The sequence below is a fragment of the Hippopotamus amphibius genome, chromosome 6 (genome assembly GCF_030028045.1).
Source record: "Hippopotamus amphibius kiboko isolate mHipAmp2 chromosome 6, mHipAmp2.hap2, whole genome shotgun sequence".
Lineage (NCBI taxonomy): Eukaryota > Metazoa > Chordata > Mammalia > Artiodactyla > Hippopotamidae > Hippopotamus > Hippopotamus amphibius.
Window position 1 is genome coordinate 62,219,024 of NC_080191.1, and position 20,750 is coordinate 62,239,773.

The 20,750-nt window shown below is 47.6% G+C and overlaps 1 protein-coding gene across 1 annotated transcript in view; it reads left to right on the plus strand.

The window, feature by feature from the left end:
* The window catches only part of SLC22A1 (solute carrier family 22 member 1), a 32,783-nt gene continuing 12,033 nt past the window's right edge, over positions 1-20,750 (plus strand). The window contains exons 1-6 of the mRNA XM_057739128.1: positions 1-516; positions 5,705-5,808; positions 14,153-14,307; positions 17,142-17,310; positions 18,480-18,594; positions 18,852-18,958. Coding sequence (XP_057595111.1) covers positions 106-516; positions 5,705-5,808; positions 14,153-14,307; positions 17,142-17,310; positions 18,480-18,594; positions 18,852-18,958 — 1,061 coding nt within the window. The 5' untranslated portion in view covers positions 1-105. The remainder of the gene's footprint in view (positions 517-5,704; positions 5,809-14,152; positions 14,308-17,141; positions 17,311-18,479; positions 18,595-18,851; positions 18,959-20,750) is intronic.

A 20,750-nucleotide genomic window follows, 5' to 3' on the forward strand; every position in this document is an offset into this window, starting at 1 on the left:
TTTGATTTCAGACCAGCCCATTGCAGAGAAACCCACACGAGACACTGACCCTGGGCTGTGCGGCCGAAGCGGTCTGGTCAAAGGGATGAGGGTGGTGGCTCAGTCATGCTCACCATGGATGACGCTCTGGAGCAGGTTGGGGAGTTTGGATGGTTCCAGAAGCAAGCCTTCCTGATCCTATGCCTGATCTCAGCCGCCTTTGCCCCCATCTACGTGGGCATCGTCTTCCTGGCCTTCACCCCCGACCACCGCTGCCGGAGCCCCGGGGTGGCCGAGCTGAGCCGGCGATGCGGCTGGAGCCTGGCTGAGGAGCTCAACTACACGGTGCCGGGCCCGGGGCCCGAGGGCCAGGCCTTCCCCCGCCAGTGCCGCCGCTACGAGGTGGACTGGAACCAGAGCGCCCTCGGCTGCGTCGATCCTCTGGCCGGCCTGGCCGCCAACAGCAGCCCCCTGCCGCTGGGCCCCTGTCAGCACGGCTGGGTGTACGACACCCCTGGCTCCTCCATCGTGACCGAGGTACAAGCAGGCCCCACCCTGGGGGTGGGGGTGGGGATGGGTTTCAGGGGCAGGGAGGAAAGGCATGAGGAATCCTACAAGGTTCAGTTTCACGTCAGGAAAGAGGGAGAGAGGCTGTGCTCACTGACCTCTAGCATCATCAGGCTCCACCCGGGCTGCTCGGGACTCTTCCTTTGTTTAATCCTCCGCAGACTCTACGCGTTAGAGGAGGAAACTGAGGGTCAGAGAGGCCACCCTGAGCCAGGCTGAACTGGATTGTTTGCACGCAGGTCTCTGGGCAGCCTGGGGTTCCTCCTCTCTCTGCCCCACGGGCCTCTCCAGGGGCCTGCAGGATTCCGCTGGGTTCTAGCTTCCCCACTCTCAGAACTGTGAAGCCCCTTGCCTCCATTCAAGAGCCACGGACACGTGACAGCTAAACACTGGCCTCTGAGGTGGTGTGATAACCGCCCTGGAGTCAGACTGAATCCCAGCCACGCCCTGGATTGGCTGAGCATTACTGAGTAGGTTACTCAGCCTCTCTGCGCCTTAGTTTTCTCATCAGTAAACCAGCGATGAGAATGACCTGCCTTCACAGGGCTCAGCATGAACGTGCTGACCAGACAAACCGAGCTACGTTGGGCGCCCTGCTGACGGCCCACGGGAGAGCGGCATGGTGGCAAAGGCGTTGCCTGGATAGTTTAATGTGTTATCTGACCATTTGCTTTGAGAATATTTTAGTAAAAAGCCATCAGATTTTGTGTCCTTCATGGATCCTTTGGAAAATATTGTACTGTGACAAACGTGGGCACTTGGAAACTGGCCTCAAGGTCACTCGGTGAAGCCACAGGCCTGAAATATGCAGAGTCTGTCTGTTAGCAAAGCTTGGTTTCAGCAAGGGGGCTGCTTACCTGGAACAAGGGAACTGAGTGGTCTCAGCATCAACACGACTGGGCTGTTGTTGGAGGAAAGTGCCGTGTCCGCTCCTCTGGCCTCGCCAGCTGGCTATCTCGGGGACGGGGCCAGAGCAGCGAGTTTCCCCCAAGGCGGGAGCAGGTGTGGGTGCTGTTGCACGAACATCTGATCTCCAAGGCATCCTCCAAAGATGGATGTCCGATTAGAAGGCTCGCTTCCCAAGGATACTGAACTGTCCACTTTTCTCTCTGAGAATCTAGAAACAGACCAGGATGGGGGGAAGTATTGTTCTCCGCGGCTGGGGTACACTCTCCTCGGAAAGGATCAGGTGCAAGAATTCATCCATTCACTCCTCCATCTGTTCATTCAGTAAATGCGTTCTGAGCTTCTCCTCTGTTTTGGCAGTGGGCGTGATGCCAGGTGGGAGGCAGAGAAGAAAGCTAAGAGGTTTAAGGAGTTTGCAGTCTCCAGGGAGTGAGGGATGGACGGCCGTGGTGAGAATAAGACCAGCTTCCCAGACCATGTGTGGGAGATGCGGAGGGGCCCGTGGGCTGTAAGGAGGGGGATCTTAGCTCCTGAGCTGAGCATGGGGGTCTTCCAGAAGGAGGTGGCATTTTTTTTAATTGAAGTATAGTTGATTTACAATGTTGCGTTAGTTTCAGGTGTATGGCAAAGTGACTCAGTTTACATATGTACGTATCTTTTTCTTTAGATTCTTTTCCCTTTTGGGTTATTGCAAATTATTGAGTATAGTTTCTTGTGCTATACCGTAGGTCCTCAGGAGCTGGCATTTGAATGGAGCCTCAGGTGGTATTTTGAGCAGCAAGGGGAGGGAAAAGAGTGGGTGGGGGACCGTGAGTCAAAGCTCAGGGGAGAGGGAGCAGGTCCCACATTCGGGGAGCAACGAGTTGTTAAATTGATCGGAATCCAGGGTCTGGTAGAGGAGTCCTGGGAGAGGACAGTGGTGACAGCTCACCTTCGGGCCAGAGCACTGAGTCCTTACATCAGGTCACCAGATAACACACAGGATGCCCATTAAATTTGAATTTCAGATAAACAACGAACAATTTTTTAGGATATTTAAGTCCCAGACATCGCATAACATTTGATATTGATAACCGAGCCTGGGAATCAAATACGGCAGGGGAAAGACTTATATTAAAAAAAAGTGTTGTTTATCTGAAATTCCAGTTCCACAGGGCACACTGTATTCTTTTTTTTTTTTTTTTTCTCTAAAGCTGGCAACCTTGCTTTCGTGCCAAACAGGGGAGCTTGCTGGTCAGACAGAGGAGGGAGACCTTGCTGGACCTTGGAGATGGTCCAGGGGCTGGTGGGGATGGGGATGGGGGCTTCTCCAGAGGTGGGGAGAGCTTGAGGAGGCAGAGACATGAGCCCTGGCAGGACTATCAACCAACATGGTTGTCACATGAATGAAAGGAAGGACCGGTTTAAAAGACACAGGCCTGGGGAGGAGGGGCCAAATTTGCCAGAGGGTTCTAGCTGGGGAGGCAGGGGAACTGAGCTCCTGAAAACTGAGGCTGGCACAGGGAAGTAGCAGTTTGTGCAGGTGGAGGAGGCTGGCCTGGTGGTGGCCTGGGCAGGGCAGCAGACTGGGAGGAGGGGACACAGAACCGACTGCCCGACTGTGGGCTTCCAGATGCCCCTCGATGCAGCGTTGGGGAGGCCTGGGAGAGTGAGGAGGAGGGGCTGTAGGGCAGAGCTCATCTGTGGCCCTGCTGAGTGTGAGGGCCGGTGGGACCCAGCTGGAGGTGATGAAGGGCCACAAGACGCAGGGGCCTCGAGGTCAGGAGCAGGAGAACACTTTCTCCTGGGAGGATCAGGCTCCCCCATAACTTTCCCTTCCGACTGCTTCAAAACCCCCTTTGCTGCCTCTCCTCATCCTAAGCTGAAGCTTATTTGGGGGGGAATTCACCTTCGTTATTCATTTTTGCAGAAATAATCTTTAACTTGGCCTTGCCTTGGACATTGGAACTGGCTTGAGGGAGGACATTGAGGTGACCTGTTTGAACACCCGGCTCCCTGCGTCCTTGTCCTGGAGACAGGGGTCGGGTCCATTCGGGGCAGGAATGTGCTGTTTCCAAAGTCACATGATCCCGGAGTTCACCTGGATTCTGATCCATGATCTGCAGACACAGGGCCCATGGGAACCTGTATTCTAAGGAAGACGCTGGGCGATCCTATGCCCGGGCGAGCTTGGCGAATGCTGTGCTGTTCTACAGGCTGTGTCCCACCACACGGCCTGGCCTGGGTGAAATCCCTGTTGAAATCCCAGCAGAGATGGTGACCCAGCCTAGGAGACCCTTGCCTGCTCCTCTGTGCAGCCCCAGGCTTTCCCTGGGGGCCGGGCTTGTCTTCCTGGTAGTACAAAAGTGCCTGGGGGCAGCGGCTGGGTTTGGAAGCACAAGGGCAGGCAGGTTTACAAGCCTTGCAGGTGCCTCCAGACAGAGACCCTCAATGTAGCTGCGGGCAGAGTTCTCAGGGGGAGGCGGAGTTCTCAGGGAAGACGGGAAGCCCCTTCCTCAAGATGAGCTCCGTGGACACTCTGGTTTCTGCACATCCCGGGGGCAGGATGGCACCCCGGGCATTTCAGCAAGGGTGGCAGGGACATCTTACAAAGATGCAGATTGCAAAGAGTGGAACAAACGGCCCCAAACCAGTGCCCTGTGGCTTTGGTGAACTCTAGTACACACAGAATGTCGTCTTGAGCGACATGGGTGGAAGCTATGAAGAGGCAGTTGGAGATGCAGACCTGGGACAGCTAGATGACACCCCGGAGTGACCTGCCCCTTGTTCTGCCTACAGGGCCACGGTCAGCAAGAATGCCAAAGATCTGCAGGAGAAGCTCCCTGCGGAAGGTGTGCTTTCAGATGAATTTTAAAGGGAATAAACACCTGGACTGGCAGAGAGTGGGACTGACTTGTGTCTCATCCTGCCTCCCAGAGCTGAGCTACTCATGGCAGCAGACAGCAGGGTCTAGGCATGAGACGGATGGGAGCGCGAGCTCATTACTAGTTTCTGAAGGTCAAGTGCTAGCAAGGAGTTTTACCTATATTTTATTTTTAAAAGTGCTCACGATCAGCCCCCGGGACAGGGACAAAGGGCGTGGCTCATTAGGGCAACGTTAGATTTTTAAAGGTGGTGGGTAATAAAGCCTCCATTTAGAAAGTTCAATGGTTTATTATCTGCTAAACCATTTGCACGTGATTTCTCCCCAAAGTGCCCGCAGTAGTTCTGTGACAGTGACAGGACAGGCACCCCACACATGTGTCAGACTGGGAGACTGAGGCCCAAAGGTGCTAAGTGACAGCCCTGCGTCACATTCTGTAGTGTCACCTGGTGGGGCTGAGCCACAAATCCAAGGTGTCCCTGGACACCACCCAGCGGGGGCTGTGCCAGGAGTGGGGAGGCAAGGGCCCCAGCTGCCGCCCCCCAGCCCCTCTCATGTCCCTGGGGCGCCGTCCTGCCTTCTGCCCCTCTGAGCTCTAAGTGGTGATGTTCCCACACTCGGGCCTCCCCGCGTGCCCAGGTGTGTTGGTATCGCCACGTGTATGCCAGGCAGGGAGGGACGTCCCCTGAACCCCGCACAAAACAATGTCCTTCCCCAGGCTGACCTGCTCCTGCCTTTGCCTCGGTCTTTCCCCCGAATCCCTCCCCGACTCTTGGCACATGGGATGCCCTGCGTCTCCTGCCACCCCGGGCCCTCTCCTCCCCGTTCCCCCTGCCTCCGCACACTGTGCAGCACGCGGGCTGCTCCCAAGAAGCCCCCGCCTCCTGGCCTCTGTGTCTTTGCTCAGCAATTCTGACACTTACAGTTCCATCAGTCGTGGCAAATTTACATATTTATCAGTAGAATTTACATAATTAAACATATAATTAACATGCACTTAAGAATTTGACCAATTTTGGAAAACATTTACTTGACCACATTTCTGTCTTTGGATAATTACTTTGCTGTATTTTCTTTAGAAACCTCACCTCTCGGCTGTGCTATCGCTTGATAGCTGTCAGTGGCACTTGACAACAGCCTGTTTAATTAATGTACATTGAGGGTAAACCCAAGATAAAGACATTAGGCAAATAATGACATTGACTGAGACTCACCAGAAAACTTGCACTTGTCTCATGAAAATATGGTAAGAGAAAAGGAGGTGAGGCGCCCAGGGATCCCACATTTTGTGTAATGCGTTTACGTTGTCCAGAGGGAGGACGGAAGGCGTCATTTGACTTATGAACGGTCTTGTGTTTTCGGCCCCTCCAACTGTGCTGTGACCCGCAGTTTAACCTGGTGTGCGATGACTCTTGGAAGGTGGACCTCTTTCAGTCCTGTGTGAACGTGGGCTTCTTCCTGGGCTCTCTGGGCGTCGGCTACATAGCAGACAGGTACGTAAAGGCCGATTCAACACAGTATCAACACAGCATCAACACAGCAACAACACCGTGAGGAGAAGGGACTTCAGGGCACAGTGGTGGGAGAATGTGGCCCGTGGGAATCTTTGCAGAAGTTGAGGGAGACAGGACACGGTAGCGAGTGCTTGACTTCGTGGGGCGGCAGGACGGAGGAAGGTGGGGATTTAAGATGGATTTCAGAAGTAGAAACTGCATGCAGAGTGTATAGCTGGGGTCCTGGGCTGAGAGCAAGGGGGACAAAGCCAAAGTTTATGCTTCTCCTAGACAGGCGGGGGTGCGCAGGGCCATTTTTTGAGATGGGACAGAGTGACTTAGGAACAGCCTTTGTTGCAGTTTTTCAGGGTGAAGTGGGTGGAGCAAGCAAGAGTTCAGTCTTGGCAGTGATAAGATTGGAGATGTGTTCAGAGTAGCCTGGGAGACAGAGGAGAGATGCCAAGAAGGCAGTTGGATATGTAAGGTTTGAGATAGAGTTAAATATTTGGGATTTGTCACCTGTAATTGGTATTTAAAGCTTATAAACCATGCTGAGATAAGCAAAAAGAGGGTGTATGGAGAGAATCTCAACATGTAGAAGTTGGTGGGCAAGGACAGAGTCAGTGGAAGGTTGAAGATAAGTGAGAGATGAGAGAGTGGATTTTTGTGTGTGGACAACTCTCCTCCCTCCCCCGCCCCCCCCAGTATTTCCTTAAAGTGTGTTAATTTCATCTTTACATGTGGGAAGAAGTTACAGTGAATTGTTCAATCACTATAGGTTAGAATATTTTTAGTATTTATTTATTTATTTATTTTCAGGAGTACATAATTGTCATTTATGACTAAAATTAAATGTCTGACTACTTTCACTTAGCATAATACCCTCTATGTCCATCTATGTTGTCACAAATTCATTCTTTTTTATGGCTGAGTAATATTGCACAACATCATTATTTATTCAACTATAGATGGATATGTAGGTTACTTCCATATATTGGCTATTGTAAATAATGCTGCAATAAACATAGTGGCTCTGATATCTTTTTGAATTAGTGTTTTTGTGTTCTTTGGAAAGATACTCAAGTGTGGAATTGCTGGATTGCATGGTGGTTCCATTTTTAATTTTTTGAAGAAACTCCATACTGTTTTCTATAATGGCTGCATCAATTTCCATTCCCACCAACGGCGTACTAAGATTCCCTTTACTCCACATCCCCATCAACACTTGTTATTTATTGCCCTTTTGATAATAGCCATTCTAACAGGTGTGAGGTGTTATCTCATTGTAGTTTTGATTTGTATTTCCCTGATGATTTGTCATGTTGAGCATCTTTTCATGTGTTTGTTGGCCATCTGTATATCTTCTTTGGAACAATGTCTTTTCAGGTCCTCTGACCATTTTTTAAAATTAATTAATTAATTTTTGCCTGCAATGGGTATTTGTTGTTGCACACAGGTTTTCTCTAGCTATGGCAAGTGGGGGTTACTCTTTGTTGTGGTGCATGGGCTTCTCATTGCAGTGGCTTCTCTTGTTGCAGAGCACAGGCTCTAGGCGCACAGGCTTCAAAAATTGTGGCTTGCTGGCTCTAGAGCACAGGCTCAGTACTTGTGGTGCACGGACTTAGCTGCTCCATGGCATGTGGGATCTTCCCAGCCCAGGCCTTGTACCCATAGCCCCTGCGTTGACTGGTGGATTCTTAACCACTGCGGCACCAGGGAAGTCCCTCCTCTGACCATTTTTAAATCTGGTTGTTTTTTTGATGTTGAGTTGTATGAGCTCTTTTTATATTTTGGATATTAACCTCTTATCAGATATATCATTTGCAAATATCTTCTCCCATTCTGTAGACAGCCTTTTCATCTTGTTGATAGTTTTCTTTGCTGTGCAAAATCTTTTTAGTTTGATATAGTCTCATTTGTTTGTTTTCACTTTTGTTTTCCTTGCCTGAGGAGACATATCCAAAAAATATTGCTAAGACTGATGTCAAAGAGCATACTGCTTATGTTTTCTTCTAGGAGTTCTGTGGTTTCACGTCTTACATTTAAGTCTTGAATTCATTTTGAGTTTATTTTTGTATATAGTGTGAGAAAATGGTCCAGTTCGATTCTTTTGCATGTAGCTGTCCAGTTTTCCCACATCATTTGTTGAAAAGTCTGTCTTTTCCTCATTGTATATTCTTGCCCCCTTTTTTTGTAGATCAATTGACATATAAGTGTGGGCTGGTTTCTGAGCTTTCTATTCTGTTTCACTGATCATGTGCCTGTTTTTGTGCTGGTACCATACTGTTTTGATTACTGTAGCTTTGTAGTATAGTTTGAAATCAGGGCACATGATACCCCTAGCTTTGTTCTTCTTTCTCAAGATTGTTTTGGCTATTTGTGGTCTTTTGTGTTTCTATACAAATTTTAGAATTATTTGTTCTAGTTATGTGGAAAATGTCATTGGTATTTTGATAGGGGTTGTATTGAATCTTTAGATTGCCTTGAGTAGTGCAGTCACTTTAACAGTATTAATTCTTCCAATCCATGAGCACAGTATATCTTTCAGTTTTTGTGTGTGTTGTCTTCCATTCTTTTCATCAATGTCTTATAGTTTTCTGAGTACACATCTTTCACCTCCTTGGTTAAATTCATTCCTAGGTATTTTATTCTTTTTGATGCAGTTGTAAATGGCATTATTTTCTTATTTTCTCTTTCTGATAGTTTGTTATTATTGTATAAAAATGCAACAGATTTCTGTATATTAATTTTGTATCCTGCAACTTTGCTGAATTCATTTATTAGGTCTAATAGTTTTTTTGGTGGCATCTTTAGGATTTTCTACATATAGTATCATACTCTCTGCAAACAGTGACTGTTTTACTTCTTCCTTTCCAATTTGGATTTCTTTTCTTTTCTTTCCTTTCTTTTCTTTTCCTTTCTTTCTTTCTTTCTTTTTTTTTTTTCCTGATTGCTGTGGCTAGGACTTCCAATACCATGTTGAATAAAAGTGGTGAGAGTGGGCATCCTTGTCTTGCTCTTGATCTTAGAGGAAATGCTTTCAGCTTTTAGCCATTAAATATGATGTTAGCTGTGGACTTGTCATATATATGGCCTTTATTATGTTGAGTTATGTTCTCTCTATGCCCACTTTCTGGAGAATTCTCCATCATAAATGGAGGTTGAATTTTGTCAAAAGCTTTTTCTGCATCTATCAAGATGATCATATGTTTTTTATTCTTCTGTTTGTTAATGTGGGTATCACATTGATTGATTTGCAGATCTGGAACCATCCTTGCATCCCTGAGATAAATCCTGCTTGATCATGGTGTTTGATTTTTTTTAATGTGTTGTTGTATTTGCTTTACTAATATTTTGTTGAGAACTTTTGCAACTATGTTCATCAGTGACATTGGCCTGTAATTTCCTTTTTTTTTTTTTTTCTTCTGATGTCTTTGTCTGGTTTCAGTATCAGGGTGATGCTGGCCTGTTAGGATGAGCTTGGAAGCATTCTTTCCTCTTCAATTTTTTGGAATAGTTTGAGAAGGATAGGTGGTAACTTTTTTTTTTATCAATCAATAAATTTTATCAAAAGAAAATAAGGCCTTATAAAAAACAGGAGACAGGTTTGATTTGGCCTGTGATCATTGTTTGCCTACCCATGATTTAAAAGAACAAATAAATTACTAGTACAAAGCAAGATCAAAAATTTCTAATCAATGCAATGCAGTGCAATTCACTGGTAAACTGACTGCGAACTGTATTTCCATAAATGGCTGCATATTCAAAAGCAAAGGAAAATACATCAATTACCAAACCCTTTTCATTATTAAGAAAAAATATTTTAAGCCATTTTTTTAAGGCTTTGACAAGTAAGTCAATTTCCTTGATACATTCTTGCACCATGTTTAGCTCTCCAAATATAATAATGTACTTGATTTTAGTGTAGAAAAATTACCCAGTTTGAAAGATAAGATTTACTCCTTTGGGTCAATGAGAATTATACTCATATACAGAGGTTGGTACTATCCACTTTTCTGGACTCCACAGCGGGGTAAAAATAGGAACACACATTGAAAAAGAAGAAATTTTCTAAAGACAATGTTCCAACATTAATCATATGCTTCACATATCTGAAGTTAAGATTGAAAACTGAGTATTTTCTCCATGATAAGCTAATTTAACAATCTCATTTACATTGTCTCCTAAGGAAAACAGGTACTCATTAAAACAAACAAACAAACAAAACAAAAACAAACAAACAAAACAAAAACAAACCAGAGGAGCGGAGGGTCCAAACAGGGAGACAAATATAGAATAGTTTCGTTGCTTCTCTACTTTCTTCAAGGGCTGACCATGTGACACTCTGGTAGGGCTGAAAGGCACTATCTTCGGTTTAAAAATCCAATTTTTTATCTACAAGGAATTCTACTGCAGTGATTGAACTGGGTATACTTTTTTCAACCAGGGGCTTGAAAGTCAATGCAGGCCACTGAATCTGTTTGCTCTTCGATCCCTGAGTCTGGCTAGGGTTGTTCCTTCTGGCCCAGATTAAGTGGTATTCCACCAAGACGGCTGAAAAATCTTCATAAACTTTAACCCACTCTCGTTTATCTCACTGGAGATCATCAAATTCAACATACACCCTAGTCCACGTCGCTGCGGGGCTCCCTGCTCGGCCGAGGGCGGGCCTCGGCCCTGCTCTGGCGGGCGGCGCTGGGTGGGCAGGAGCGCACGGCAGGCGGCTCCGCCCTGCGGGCCGGGAGCGGCGCGGCTTGGTGTTAACTCTTTTTTAAATGTTTGGTAGAATTCAGAATTCACCTGAGAAGCTGTCTGGTCCTGGGCTTTTCTTTGTTGGGAGTTTTTTTTTTTTTTTTATTACTGAGTCCATTTCATTACTGACAATTGGTCTGTTCATATTTTCTATTTCTTCCTGATTCAGTCTTGGGAGATTGTATATTTCTAGGAATTTATCCATTTCTTCTAGTTGTTCATTTTATTGGTGTATAATTATTCATAGTAATCTCTTGTGATCCTTTGTATTTCTGTGGTGTCAGCTGTAACTTCTGATTTTATTGATTTGATACCTCTATCTTTTTTCTTTTTTCCTTTTTTATAAATTTATTTATTTATTTATTTATTTTATTGGCTGTGCTGGGTCTTTTTTGCTGTACACGGGCTTTCTCTTTAGTTGTGCTGAGTCGGGGCTACTCTTTGTTGTGGTGCACGGGCTCCTCATTGCTGTGGCTTCTCTTGTTGCGGAGCATGGGCTCTAGGCATGCAGGCTTCAGTAGTTGCAGCACATGGGCTCAATAGTTGTGGCTCATGGACTCTAAAGCGCAGGCTCAATAGCTGTGGCGCACGGGCTTAGTTGCTCCGCGGCATGTGGGAACTTCCTGGACCAGGGACTGAACGCGTGTCCCTTGCATTGGCAGGTGGATTCTCAACCACTGTGCCACCTAGGAAGCCCCTATCTTTTTTTCTGATGAGTCTGGCTAAAGGTTTATCAATTTTGTTTATCTTTTCATAGAACCAGGTCTTAGTTTCACTGATATTTTCCATTGCTTTTTTAGTCTCTATTTCACTTATTTCTTCTCTGATTTTTATGATTTCTTTCCTTCTACTTGAGTTTTGTTCATTCTTCTTTCTCTAGTTGCTTTAGGTGTAAGGTTAGCTTGTTTATTTGAGATTTTTGTTGCTTCCTAAGGTAGGCTTGTATCACTATGAACTTCTCTCAGAATATCTTTTGCTGCATCCCATAGGTTTTGGGTCATTGTGTGAACAACTCTTTAAAACAAGTTGGCTGTGAAGGACAGCTGGAAATGGGAAAGTGGAGAGGTGAAGGATCCAGGATGGTGAGGACAATATCATGGAGGGAGAAAGGAACTAAAGGCACTCAGTCAAGGGCTGGACCCAAGTGCAGTGGGTGAGGCTGCCTTTGGGAGGAGACACAGGAGAAAATGGATTCTGGCACTATTATATCTGAACATTCTTGAGTAAGAAGATGTGGGCTTCTGACAAGAAGTTTCTGTGTTTAGAAGCTTGAGGCAGGAAGACATGGAGTAGATAAATGAAGCAGACATGCTGGAAGCCAGGAAGGAGGATGACAGAGAAATGCAAAGGGCTTGCTGGGCCGGGGGAGAGATCCTGGGTGTGGGCAAGCTCAATGTAACCACGTATGAGGTTGGTCCCTTGCTTCATTGCCTTACTGCCAGAGAATGAGGCATAAGATTTAAAAGATCGAGTCAATAAAGCACAATTCTGGGATGATGCTTTAGCAAATGATTTGCCCATTTCATTCACAAAAAAGGAAAGGAAGAACACCTTTCAATATTTATACTGTTAGAACTGAAGATTTTCCCAGAAAAACTATTATGACCATTTTTTCCCACCAAAGCCTTTATTTTTTATTTTAGTTAATTTTTTTAACATCATGTAAAATTTTTATTAAAGTTTTTAGATAGTACAGTTTAAAAGCTTGTTTTCACATCTTATCAAATCTTGCTCTTACAACAACCTTCTTAAGCAGAGATGATGATTATTCTTTTTTTTTTAAGCTCTTTATTGGAATATAATTGCTTTACACTCTTGTACCAGCTTATAAGGTACATCAAAGTGAATCAGCTGTATTTATACATATATCCCCATATCCCCTCCCTCCCATGACTCCCTCCCACACTCCCTGTTCTGGCCCTCTAAGGCATCACCCATCATGGAGTTGATCTCCCTTTGTTATACAGCAACTTCCCACTAGCTCTCTATTTTACAGTTGATGGTGTATATATGTCTATGCTACTCTCTCACTTCGTCCCAGCTTTCCCTTTGCCCCATCCCTCAACAATCCCATGCCCTCCAGTCTGTTCTCTGCATCTGCATCTTTATTCTTGCCCTGTCACTGGGTTCATCAGTACCATTGTTTTAGATTCCATATATATGAGTTAGCATACAGTATTTGTTTTTCTCTTTCTAGCTTACTTTGTTCTGTATGACAGTCTCTAGGTCTACCCACCTCATTACATATAGCTCCATTTCATTCCTTTTTATGGCTGAGTAATATTCGATTGTATATATGTGCCACATCTTCTTTATCCATTCATCTGTTGATGGGCATTTAGGTTGCTTCCATGTCCTGGCGATTGTAAACAGTGCTGCAATGAACATTATGATATGTGTTCCTTTTTGGATTATGGTTTTCTCTGGGTATATGCCCAGTAGTGGGATTACTGGATCATAGGGTAGTTCTATTTTTAGTTTTTTAAGGAACCTCCAAACTGTTTTCCTTAGTGGCTGTACCAACTTATATTCCCACCAACAGTGCAGGAGGGTTCCCTTTTCTCTGCACCCTCTCCAATATTTATTGTTTCTAGATTTTTTGATGATGGCCATTCTGACTGGTGTGAGGTGATACCTCATTGTGGCTTTGACTTGCATTTCTCTAATGATTAATGACGTTGAGTATCTTTTCATGTGTTTGTTAGCCATCTGCATGTCTTCTTTGGAGAAATGTCTATTTAGGTCTTCCTCCCATTTGGAGTTTGGGTTATTTGCTGCTTTGGTGTTAAGCTGCATGAGCTGCTTATATATTTTGAAGATTAATCCTTTGTCGGTTGCTTCGTTGGCAAGTATTTTCTCCCATTCTGAGGGTTGTCTTCTTGTCTTGTTTATGGTTTCTTTTGCTATGCAAGAGCTTTTCAGTTTCATTAGGTCCCATTTGTTTATTCTTGATTTTATTTCCATTAGTCTGGGAGGTGGGTCAAAAAGGATCTTGCTTTGATGTATGTCATAGAGTGTTCTGCGTATGTTTTCCTCTAGGAGTTTTATAGTGTCTGGCCTTACATGTAGGTCTTTAATCCATTTTGAGTTTATTTTTGTGTATGGTGTTAGGAAGTGTTCTAATTTCATTTTTTTACACGTTGCTGTCCAATTTCCCCAGCACCACTTATTGAAGAGGCTGTATTATGACCATTGATAAGATTAACTATGTGAGGGAAAAGCCTGGTTTCTGGTGCAGCCTGTTAAATCTGTTAATAGTAATACAGTCTGTTAAATACAAAGATAACGAGAGGGGATGAGTCTGAGAGCTAAGAGAGTCACTGAGGGAGGCCACTCGTCCTTGGCTGAGGTGGCATATTGCTGAGAGTGATCAGGATCCTCTTTAGAGTGACTCAGTTAACCTTGCAAGAGCCACTGGTTGCTGTTCACTGAGGATGGACCAGGTCAGGCTTTGAGGAGGGGCAGTGATGTTTGACAGATGGCATGGTCCCTCAGAAAAACTGTCTTGTCTCCCAGTAGAGACCCTAGTTGTCCCATCGTGCTTGTGAATACTCAATACTTGCCTCACCTCACTGTCTGCTTGCCTCTGAAGGTTTGGCCGTAAAGTATGCCTTTTGGCCACGACCCTCATCAGTGCCACCTTGGGCGTCCTGACGGCCGTCGCTCCAGACTACACGTCCCTGCTGCTCTTCCGCCTGCTGCAGGGGCTGGTCAGCAAGGGCAGCTGGGCAGCTGGCTACACCTTGAGTAAGCATCTGCTGGCCTGAGGTTTCCATGCACTTTAAGAAGCCGTGGAAGTCAGATAGTGGGGTAGAATGGGATGAAGCCAAATGTGCAGGTGGTTTTTTGGGGGAAAGAGGATGTTTGCAGGCTCTAGAGAATGTGTGTTCAGTGCAGCTGTTTTTGTTGTCTGTGTGATGGGCTGGGCATGCTGTCAGGATGGCCTCCTTTCCCGCCCCTCCCCCTCTCTTTTTGTTTGAGAGGGATACTTAAATAACTCCTTAAATAGATCAAGGTTTCCATATCAACTAATCTGTTTGGGAAAAGATCACATGTGATGTGTTTACAGCAGTGGGGGGTGTGCAGGAAGGGGAGACAAGTTGGAAAGTATTTTAATGTTTTAAATATGAAACAACCAGTGTCTTTCAAAAGAAATACAACAAGGGCTTCCCTGGTGGCGCAGTGGTTAAGAATCCACCTGCCGATGCAGGGGAGACAGTTTCAAGCCCTGGTCTGGGAAGATCCCACATGCTGGGGACCAATTAAGCCCGTGTGCCACAACTGCTGAGCCTGTGCCCTAGAGCCTGCGAGCCACAGCCTCTACAGCACAGCAACTACTGAAGCCCACACACCTAGAGTCTGTGCTCTGCAACAAGAGAAGCCACAGCAGTAAGAAGCCTGTGCATTGCAATGAAGAGTGGCCTCCGCTCTCCACAGCTACAGAAAGCCAGCATGCAGCAACAAAGACCCAATGCAGACAGTAAAAAAAAAAAAGTAAAAAAAAAAAAAAAAGAAATACAACAAACTCACCTGGTTTGAAGGACTCTCAAGAGAAAGGAGAGAAGACATAAGAGGAAATAAAAGAAGAGAAAAACATGATTGAAAAAAATGGACATGTAAAGCGATGTAATTTCATATAATATTTTTACTTTCAAAATTGCCATGAAGGCTAACAGTAGAAAATGAAATATACTTCCTTAGAAGAAAGTGGTGTAAGAGCCTTCTGCGCATCCCTCAGCCATGCATGGGCGCACTGGACGGCAGTGAGACTAATCCACATTTTTGCCATGTCTTGCCATCTCTGAAAATGATGTCCTGTGGCTTGGCATTCTGAGAAATAGTTCACTAGAGCCAAGAAAAACCATGTTCCTCCCTCGAGAAACCATGAACACACTGGTTAAGTTTAGTGAGTTCAGCACATATTTACTGACAGCCCAGCCATTTATATACTCAACAGTCACTACTTGGCACACGGTGAAGAGGATTAATTTGAGGTCAAATCTGCACCCAACACTGACCAGCTGTGTGGTCTTGGGCAAGTTCCATAATCTCCCTGTGCCTCAGGATTCTCCCAGTGGGGATGGCAATGCTGCGAGGTCGATGATGTGCCCCAGGTGTAGCCTAGAGCGATGCCCCATACGCCTTCCTGCAGCGTGGCTGCCGCCCTGTGGCAGGCATCGGGGCAGGGTTGGGGGTGCCAAGATAGATAAGGCACCTGTCCTCCTTCAGGGAGCTCAAAGGCTAGAGAGAAAGGGAGACAGACCGGAAATGCTATTCATCTGTGATGGAGGGAGAGCTACCCCTGGCTTCCGTTCTTCCCACGGCTGCCCCGCTTGCTTGCGGGTCACATACTCCCTGGTCCTGCCCACGTGGCTCCCGCTCAGGCTGCTTTATTGGCTCCTCCTCTTTTCCCGACCCCTCAACGTGGCAGGACCCAGGACATTTTCCTCCCCCATCCCCAAGCCTGGTCCACCTGTGCCCCCCTCCCCAGCCCTGCTGTCCGGCTTTACTTTCAAAATACCTCTGAGACCTCACCCATTTCACTCCTGTGCTGCTTCCACTGGGTCCCAGTCACCACCATCGCCTCACATCCCTGTGGCACCTCCAGACAGCAGCACAGTGAGCCTTTAGCAGATGTGGCATCGTGTCACCCCTGTGCCACAGCAGCTCTGCGTTTCCAGCAGTAGAAGCCAATGTTCTCGGCAAGCCTATGAGGCCCCCCCCAGGAGGGTGCACTGCCCTACTGACCAGTCCTCACCCAGAGGGGCTACTGCAATGCTGTTCCCTGTGCCTGGAACTGACTTCCCCCTTTGGTGTTCCGCTCACTCCCTCACCTCCTGTAGGTTTTGGCTCAAATTTCTTCCATGAGCTCCACCCCACTGCTCTCTGAAAATCTGCAACCCCTCTGCCCTGGACTCTCCTGAGTCCCCTTCTGCCGTTTACCTTTTCTTCCCGCACAGCTGCATCGCGTTGTGACCTGGGTGTGATGTACTCAAGTGTGTGTGTCGCCCACCATCTCTCACGAGAATGTGAGATTAGGAGGGCAGGTCTCTGCCAACTGAGCTCACGATACATCCGAACACCCATGACAGGGCCAGGTCCCTGGAGGGCATGCAAAGATGTTGGTGAAATTAACAAGCACTCCTGGGGTCCTGAAAAATAGTCCAGCTCAGCCTGGAGCTGATGGGAGGGAGGCTCCAGGGAAGAGACCCCTGTAGACTGAATCCTGCTGTGTGCAAAGAGAACTGCAAATGGGGGGTTTAAAAAGGGACAGTTACAAATGATACAAAATGTAATGATACATTCCCACCTACCCCCATCCTACATGATTATTTTAAAACATATAATTGATCTTTATCTGTGTTTTTTTTAAATAAATTTATTTATTTATTTATTTAAAAAAAGAAGGGGCGGGGGGGGAGGCTAGAGAAGAGCCGGGACAATAGAGCTGGGCATTTTGGGGAGGAGGGAGGAAGGGCTTTGGGGGAAGGAGCCTCGGAGGCGCATGGAGGCGGCTGGGGGCGCGCCGACCTGGCTTCTCTCCTCGGTGGAGCCCACCAGTGACATTTCTCCTGTTTCAGTCACAGAATTTGTGGGCTTGGGCTACAGAAGAACGGTGGCGATCCTCTACCAGGCGGCCTTCACTGTGGGGCTCGTGCTGCTCTCCGGACTGGCCTACGCCCTTCCTCACTGGCGCTGGCTCCAGCTGGCCGTCTCTCTGCCCACCTTCCTCCTCCTGCTCTGCTACTGGTACTGTGTCCTTGCAGGGACCCCGTCTTCCCAACGGCCAGGGCGGCGCTACCCGCAGGCCTGGGGGCTTACAGCCACCTGTGCCATTTGGGGTGACTGTCACAGGCGAGCCCTCATTCCGCAGGGAGAGGCTGGCGGCACGCCGACAAGTGCTACGGGTCAGACAGAAGTCCACTAGTCACATAGTAGGCATTTGCTCTTTGTGGAGTGAGTGAATGCAGGAATGAAATGATCTCTGGAGAGTGTGCACATGAAACCCTCATGAACAAAACCAGTTCACGTGAGTTGTTAATCTTATCGGGCTGTCAGCCCTTGGAAGGGTCAGAAGGGATAAGCAACTAAGATGAGCTTTTACTGTAGGAGAGGGAAGCGGAGGGTGGGGGTGCATGGGGGTGGAGAGAACTATTGTGTCCATGCAGCTTTGTCACCGTTTTGCTGAGGGCAGATCTTATCTGTGGGAGGCACGGAGTCCATCCAGTTTCTCAAAACCATGGCTCTAAGTACACTCCTGTTCAGGAAGAGCCCGCTCCCTTTCGGTCAGTGTGAAACAAGGGGCCCTCCAGCGATGGGACCCCCTGGCTGCGTCCCGATGTCCAGGCGGGGTGACATTATACCTGTGTGTTCTCAGCTGACCTTACTCCAGAGATTCCCCACCTTTGAGTTTATAACATCCTTGTCCTGTTTGGCAGACACCATGGTGTCTATCTGATGTTAAAGTGACTGCAATTTATTTTGTTTTGGAAATATTTTGAAACTTGTTCAACAGTCCCCGTCTTCCATGGAGGCATCTGCTATATTGCAAGGGATGGAGTGTGGGGGACATCTATTACGTGTGAGAAATTTCCCAGCGGGGAGAAGGGCTGCTGGCTTCCGGGAGAGAATGGGACCCCCTGCCCCACTGGATGAGGGCCACACAGGGATCGATGGTTCGCTTCTGGTCTGTAAATCTTAGCAGGTGGCAATCAGAGTGTGAGCGACCCACAGAGCTCCCGTGCGGGCTGTCTGGGCCAGCACACGTGGGCCCCAGGTCCTCGTCCGGCGGATGCTTGCGAAATTACAGCCCCAGCGTGAGGAGGGTGGGCTGCTCTGAGCAGCTGCATCGCTCTTATCAGGACTTAACATCACGCGCTCTGGGGAAAATGCCAAGGGCTGATGATCTGTGTCCACAGGTGTGTGCCCGAGTCTCCCCGATGGCTGTTATCGCAAAAGAGAAACACTCAGGCAGTGAAGATAATGGACCACATAGCCCAAAAGAATGGGAAATCATCTCCTGCTGATCTGAAGGTGGCACACCAGCAAGGGGTTTCTCCCGTCCCTGAGCTGGGGGTGGTGCTTGTGACTGGGAACATGCCTGCGGGGCTGCCTTGGGAAGCAAGAGGGCACTGGTGATAACTGGGTTGGCGGGCAGCCATGTGATGGGTGTGGCGGGCCGCCTTGTGGTGGCTGACCTCGGGGTTGGGGAGGGGAAGGGGGGGAAGGGGGCTTGGACAGCGTTTCCTGCTCACCACCGCTTGGGCGCTGATGCCCTGACTCCCTCCTAGATGCTGTCTCTAGAGGAGGATGTCACCGAAAAGCTGAGCCCCTCGTTCGCAGACCTGTTCCGCACGCCGCACCTGAGGAGGCACACCTTCATCCTGATGTACCTGTGGTAAGGGGCCTTTCTGACGCCCTGTCCCCAGGGTTCCAGCTAAGAGGCGGCACTTGGCACCCTCGATAAATATTTGCTGGAGGTTGAATGAATAAGCACTGTTGCACAAAATCCATCCCAAGTTCTTTAGACGCCAGGCTCACCTAGCCCTCTCCTGGCACCTGGTCACCGTGTCTCTGGGCTGGCCCCAGAGTCCTGTGTCCCGCCTCAAGCTGGGCCCGGGAGCCTTTGCAAACCCCCCAGGTGCCTGGTGCATTTCTCTTGATTCTCAGTATTCGACTCAGCAACGGCTCTTGGGTGTGGAGGCGGGGCCGCTGCAGATGGGAAGGTTTACTCCCCTCCTGAACCACTCTGCAGCCCGTGTCCATCCCCTAACACTCCTGCCAACGTGGCCGTTTTGTCTCCTCTGCTCTCCTACGCCCCTCCACGCAGTCCTTCGGCAAATTCTGCTCTGTCTTGAAAATATACTTGGAAGCTGTCGTTTCTTGTCCCCTGAACTCTTAGGTCCCTGTTGGAGTGTCGTAATCTCTCGTCTGTGTGGCTGCAGTCGCCTCCTCGCTGGTGGTCTGCCCGCACTCCTGTCCCCTCAGGCGCTGCTCACAAAGCATGGACAAAGGTCATGGACCGGGTCACCGCCTCGTCCACAGCCTCACTGGCTTCCTGATCCACTGAGAAGGAAACCAGAACCCTTCCCACAAGGCCTCATGCCATCTGGCCCCTGGACTTTTTCTCCTACTGTCCCCCATTCACCTCAGCAGCTCGGGAGGGGTACCCATCACTTCCTGGCTGTGTGACCCTCAGGAAGCTTCGTAATCTCTGTGACTCACTTTCCTTACCAGCCAGTGGAGGTAATGATAGCACCTACTCACAGGCATGTTGGAAGAATTAATGAGATAGTATGTGTAAGGGCTTATGCCTAACAACCACAAATTGCTCTTTGTATATTAATGTGTACATGCAATTTGTGGATTCTGCCAAAAGATGGCAGCCCTGCAAATGGGTTAACTGTTTTTGGTTTGGGAGTTTTTTGTTTGTTTTTTTTGGGGGGGGGGGGGGTTGGACAGAAAAATCAGGGTTCTACATCCCTTTTTCTTGGATCAGTCTCTTTAACTGGCTAAGGTAACCAGCATGGAGGGCCGCTCCCCGGCTCATCTTAACTCACTGAAGTTGCAGCCAGTATCTTCCTTCTTGTATTCTTGGCCCTTTGGTTCAACCAGCAATAATTTAGGACTAGAAACAAAAGCATCCCAGGCTTCTCTGGGTGAAGCTTTATAAAACCAGGGCGTTTGGTAATGAGAAACATCTGCTGTGATCTCAGTTTTGGAGCTGATGGGCAATTGGCATTTCTATAAGAAAGTAACTTCTTAGCCACCTAAATCTCTTCTCACAGTGTAAATACAGTCGACCCTCCATACCTGCAGCTTCCTCATCTGGGGATTCAACCTACTGCAGATCAAAAATATCTGAAAAAACTCCAGAAAGTGTCCCAAAGCAAAACTTGAATTAGCTACATGCTGGCAAGGATTTACATAGTATTTACATAATATTAGGTATTATACGTTATCTAGAGATGATTTCAAGTATATGGGACGATGTGCATAGGTTCTATGCAAATACTATGCTAATTTATGTGAGAGTCTTGAGCATCCTTGGGTTTTGGTATCCTGGGGGGTCCTGGAACCAATCCCCCGTGGGTAGTGAGGAGCAACTGTACCAATAGAATCGTTCAAAATTCCAGAATTGTATTATTTGCCCCAAAGTGACACACAGGACTCTCTAAATTTCCCCGAGT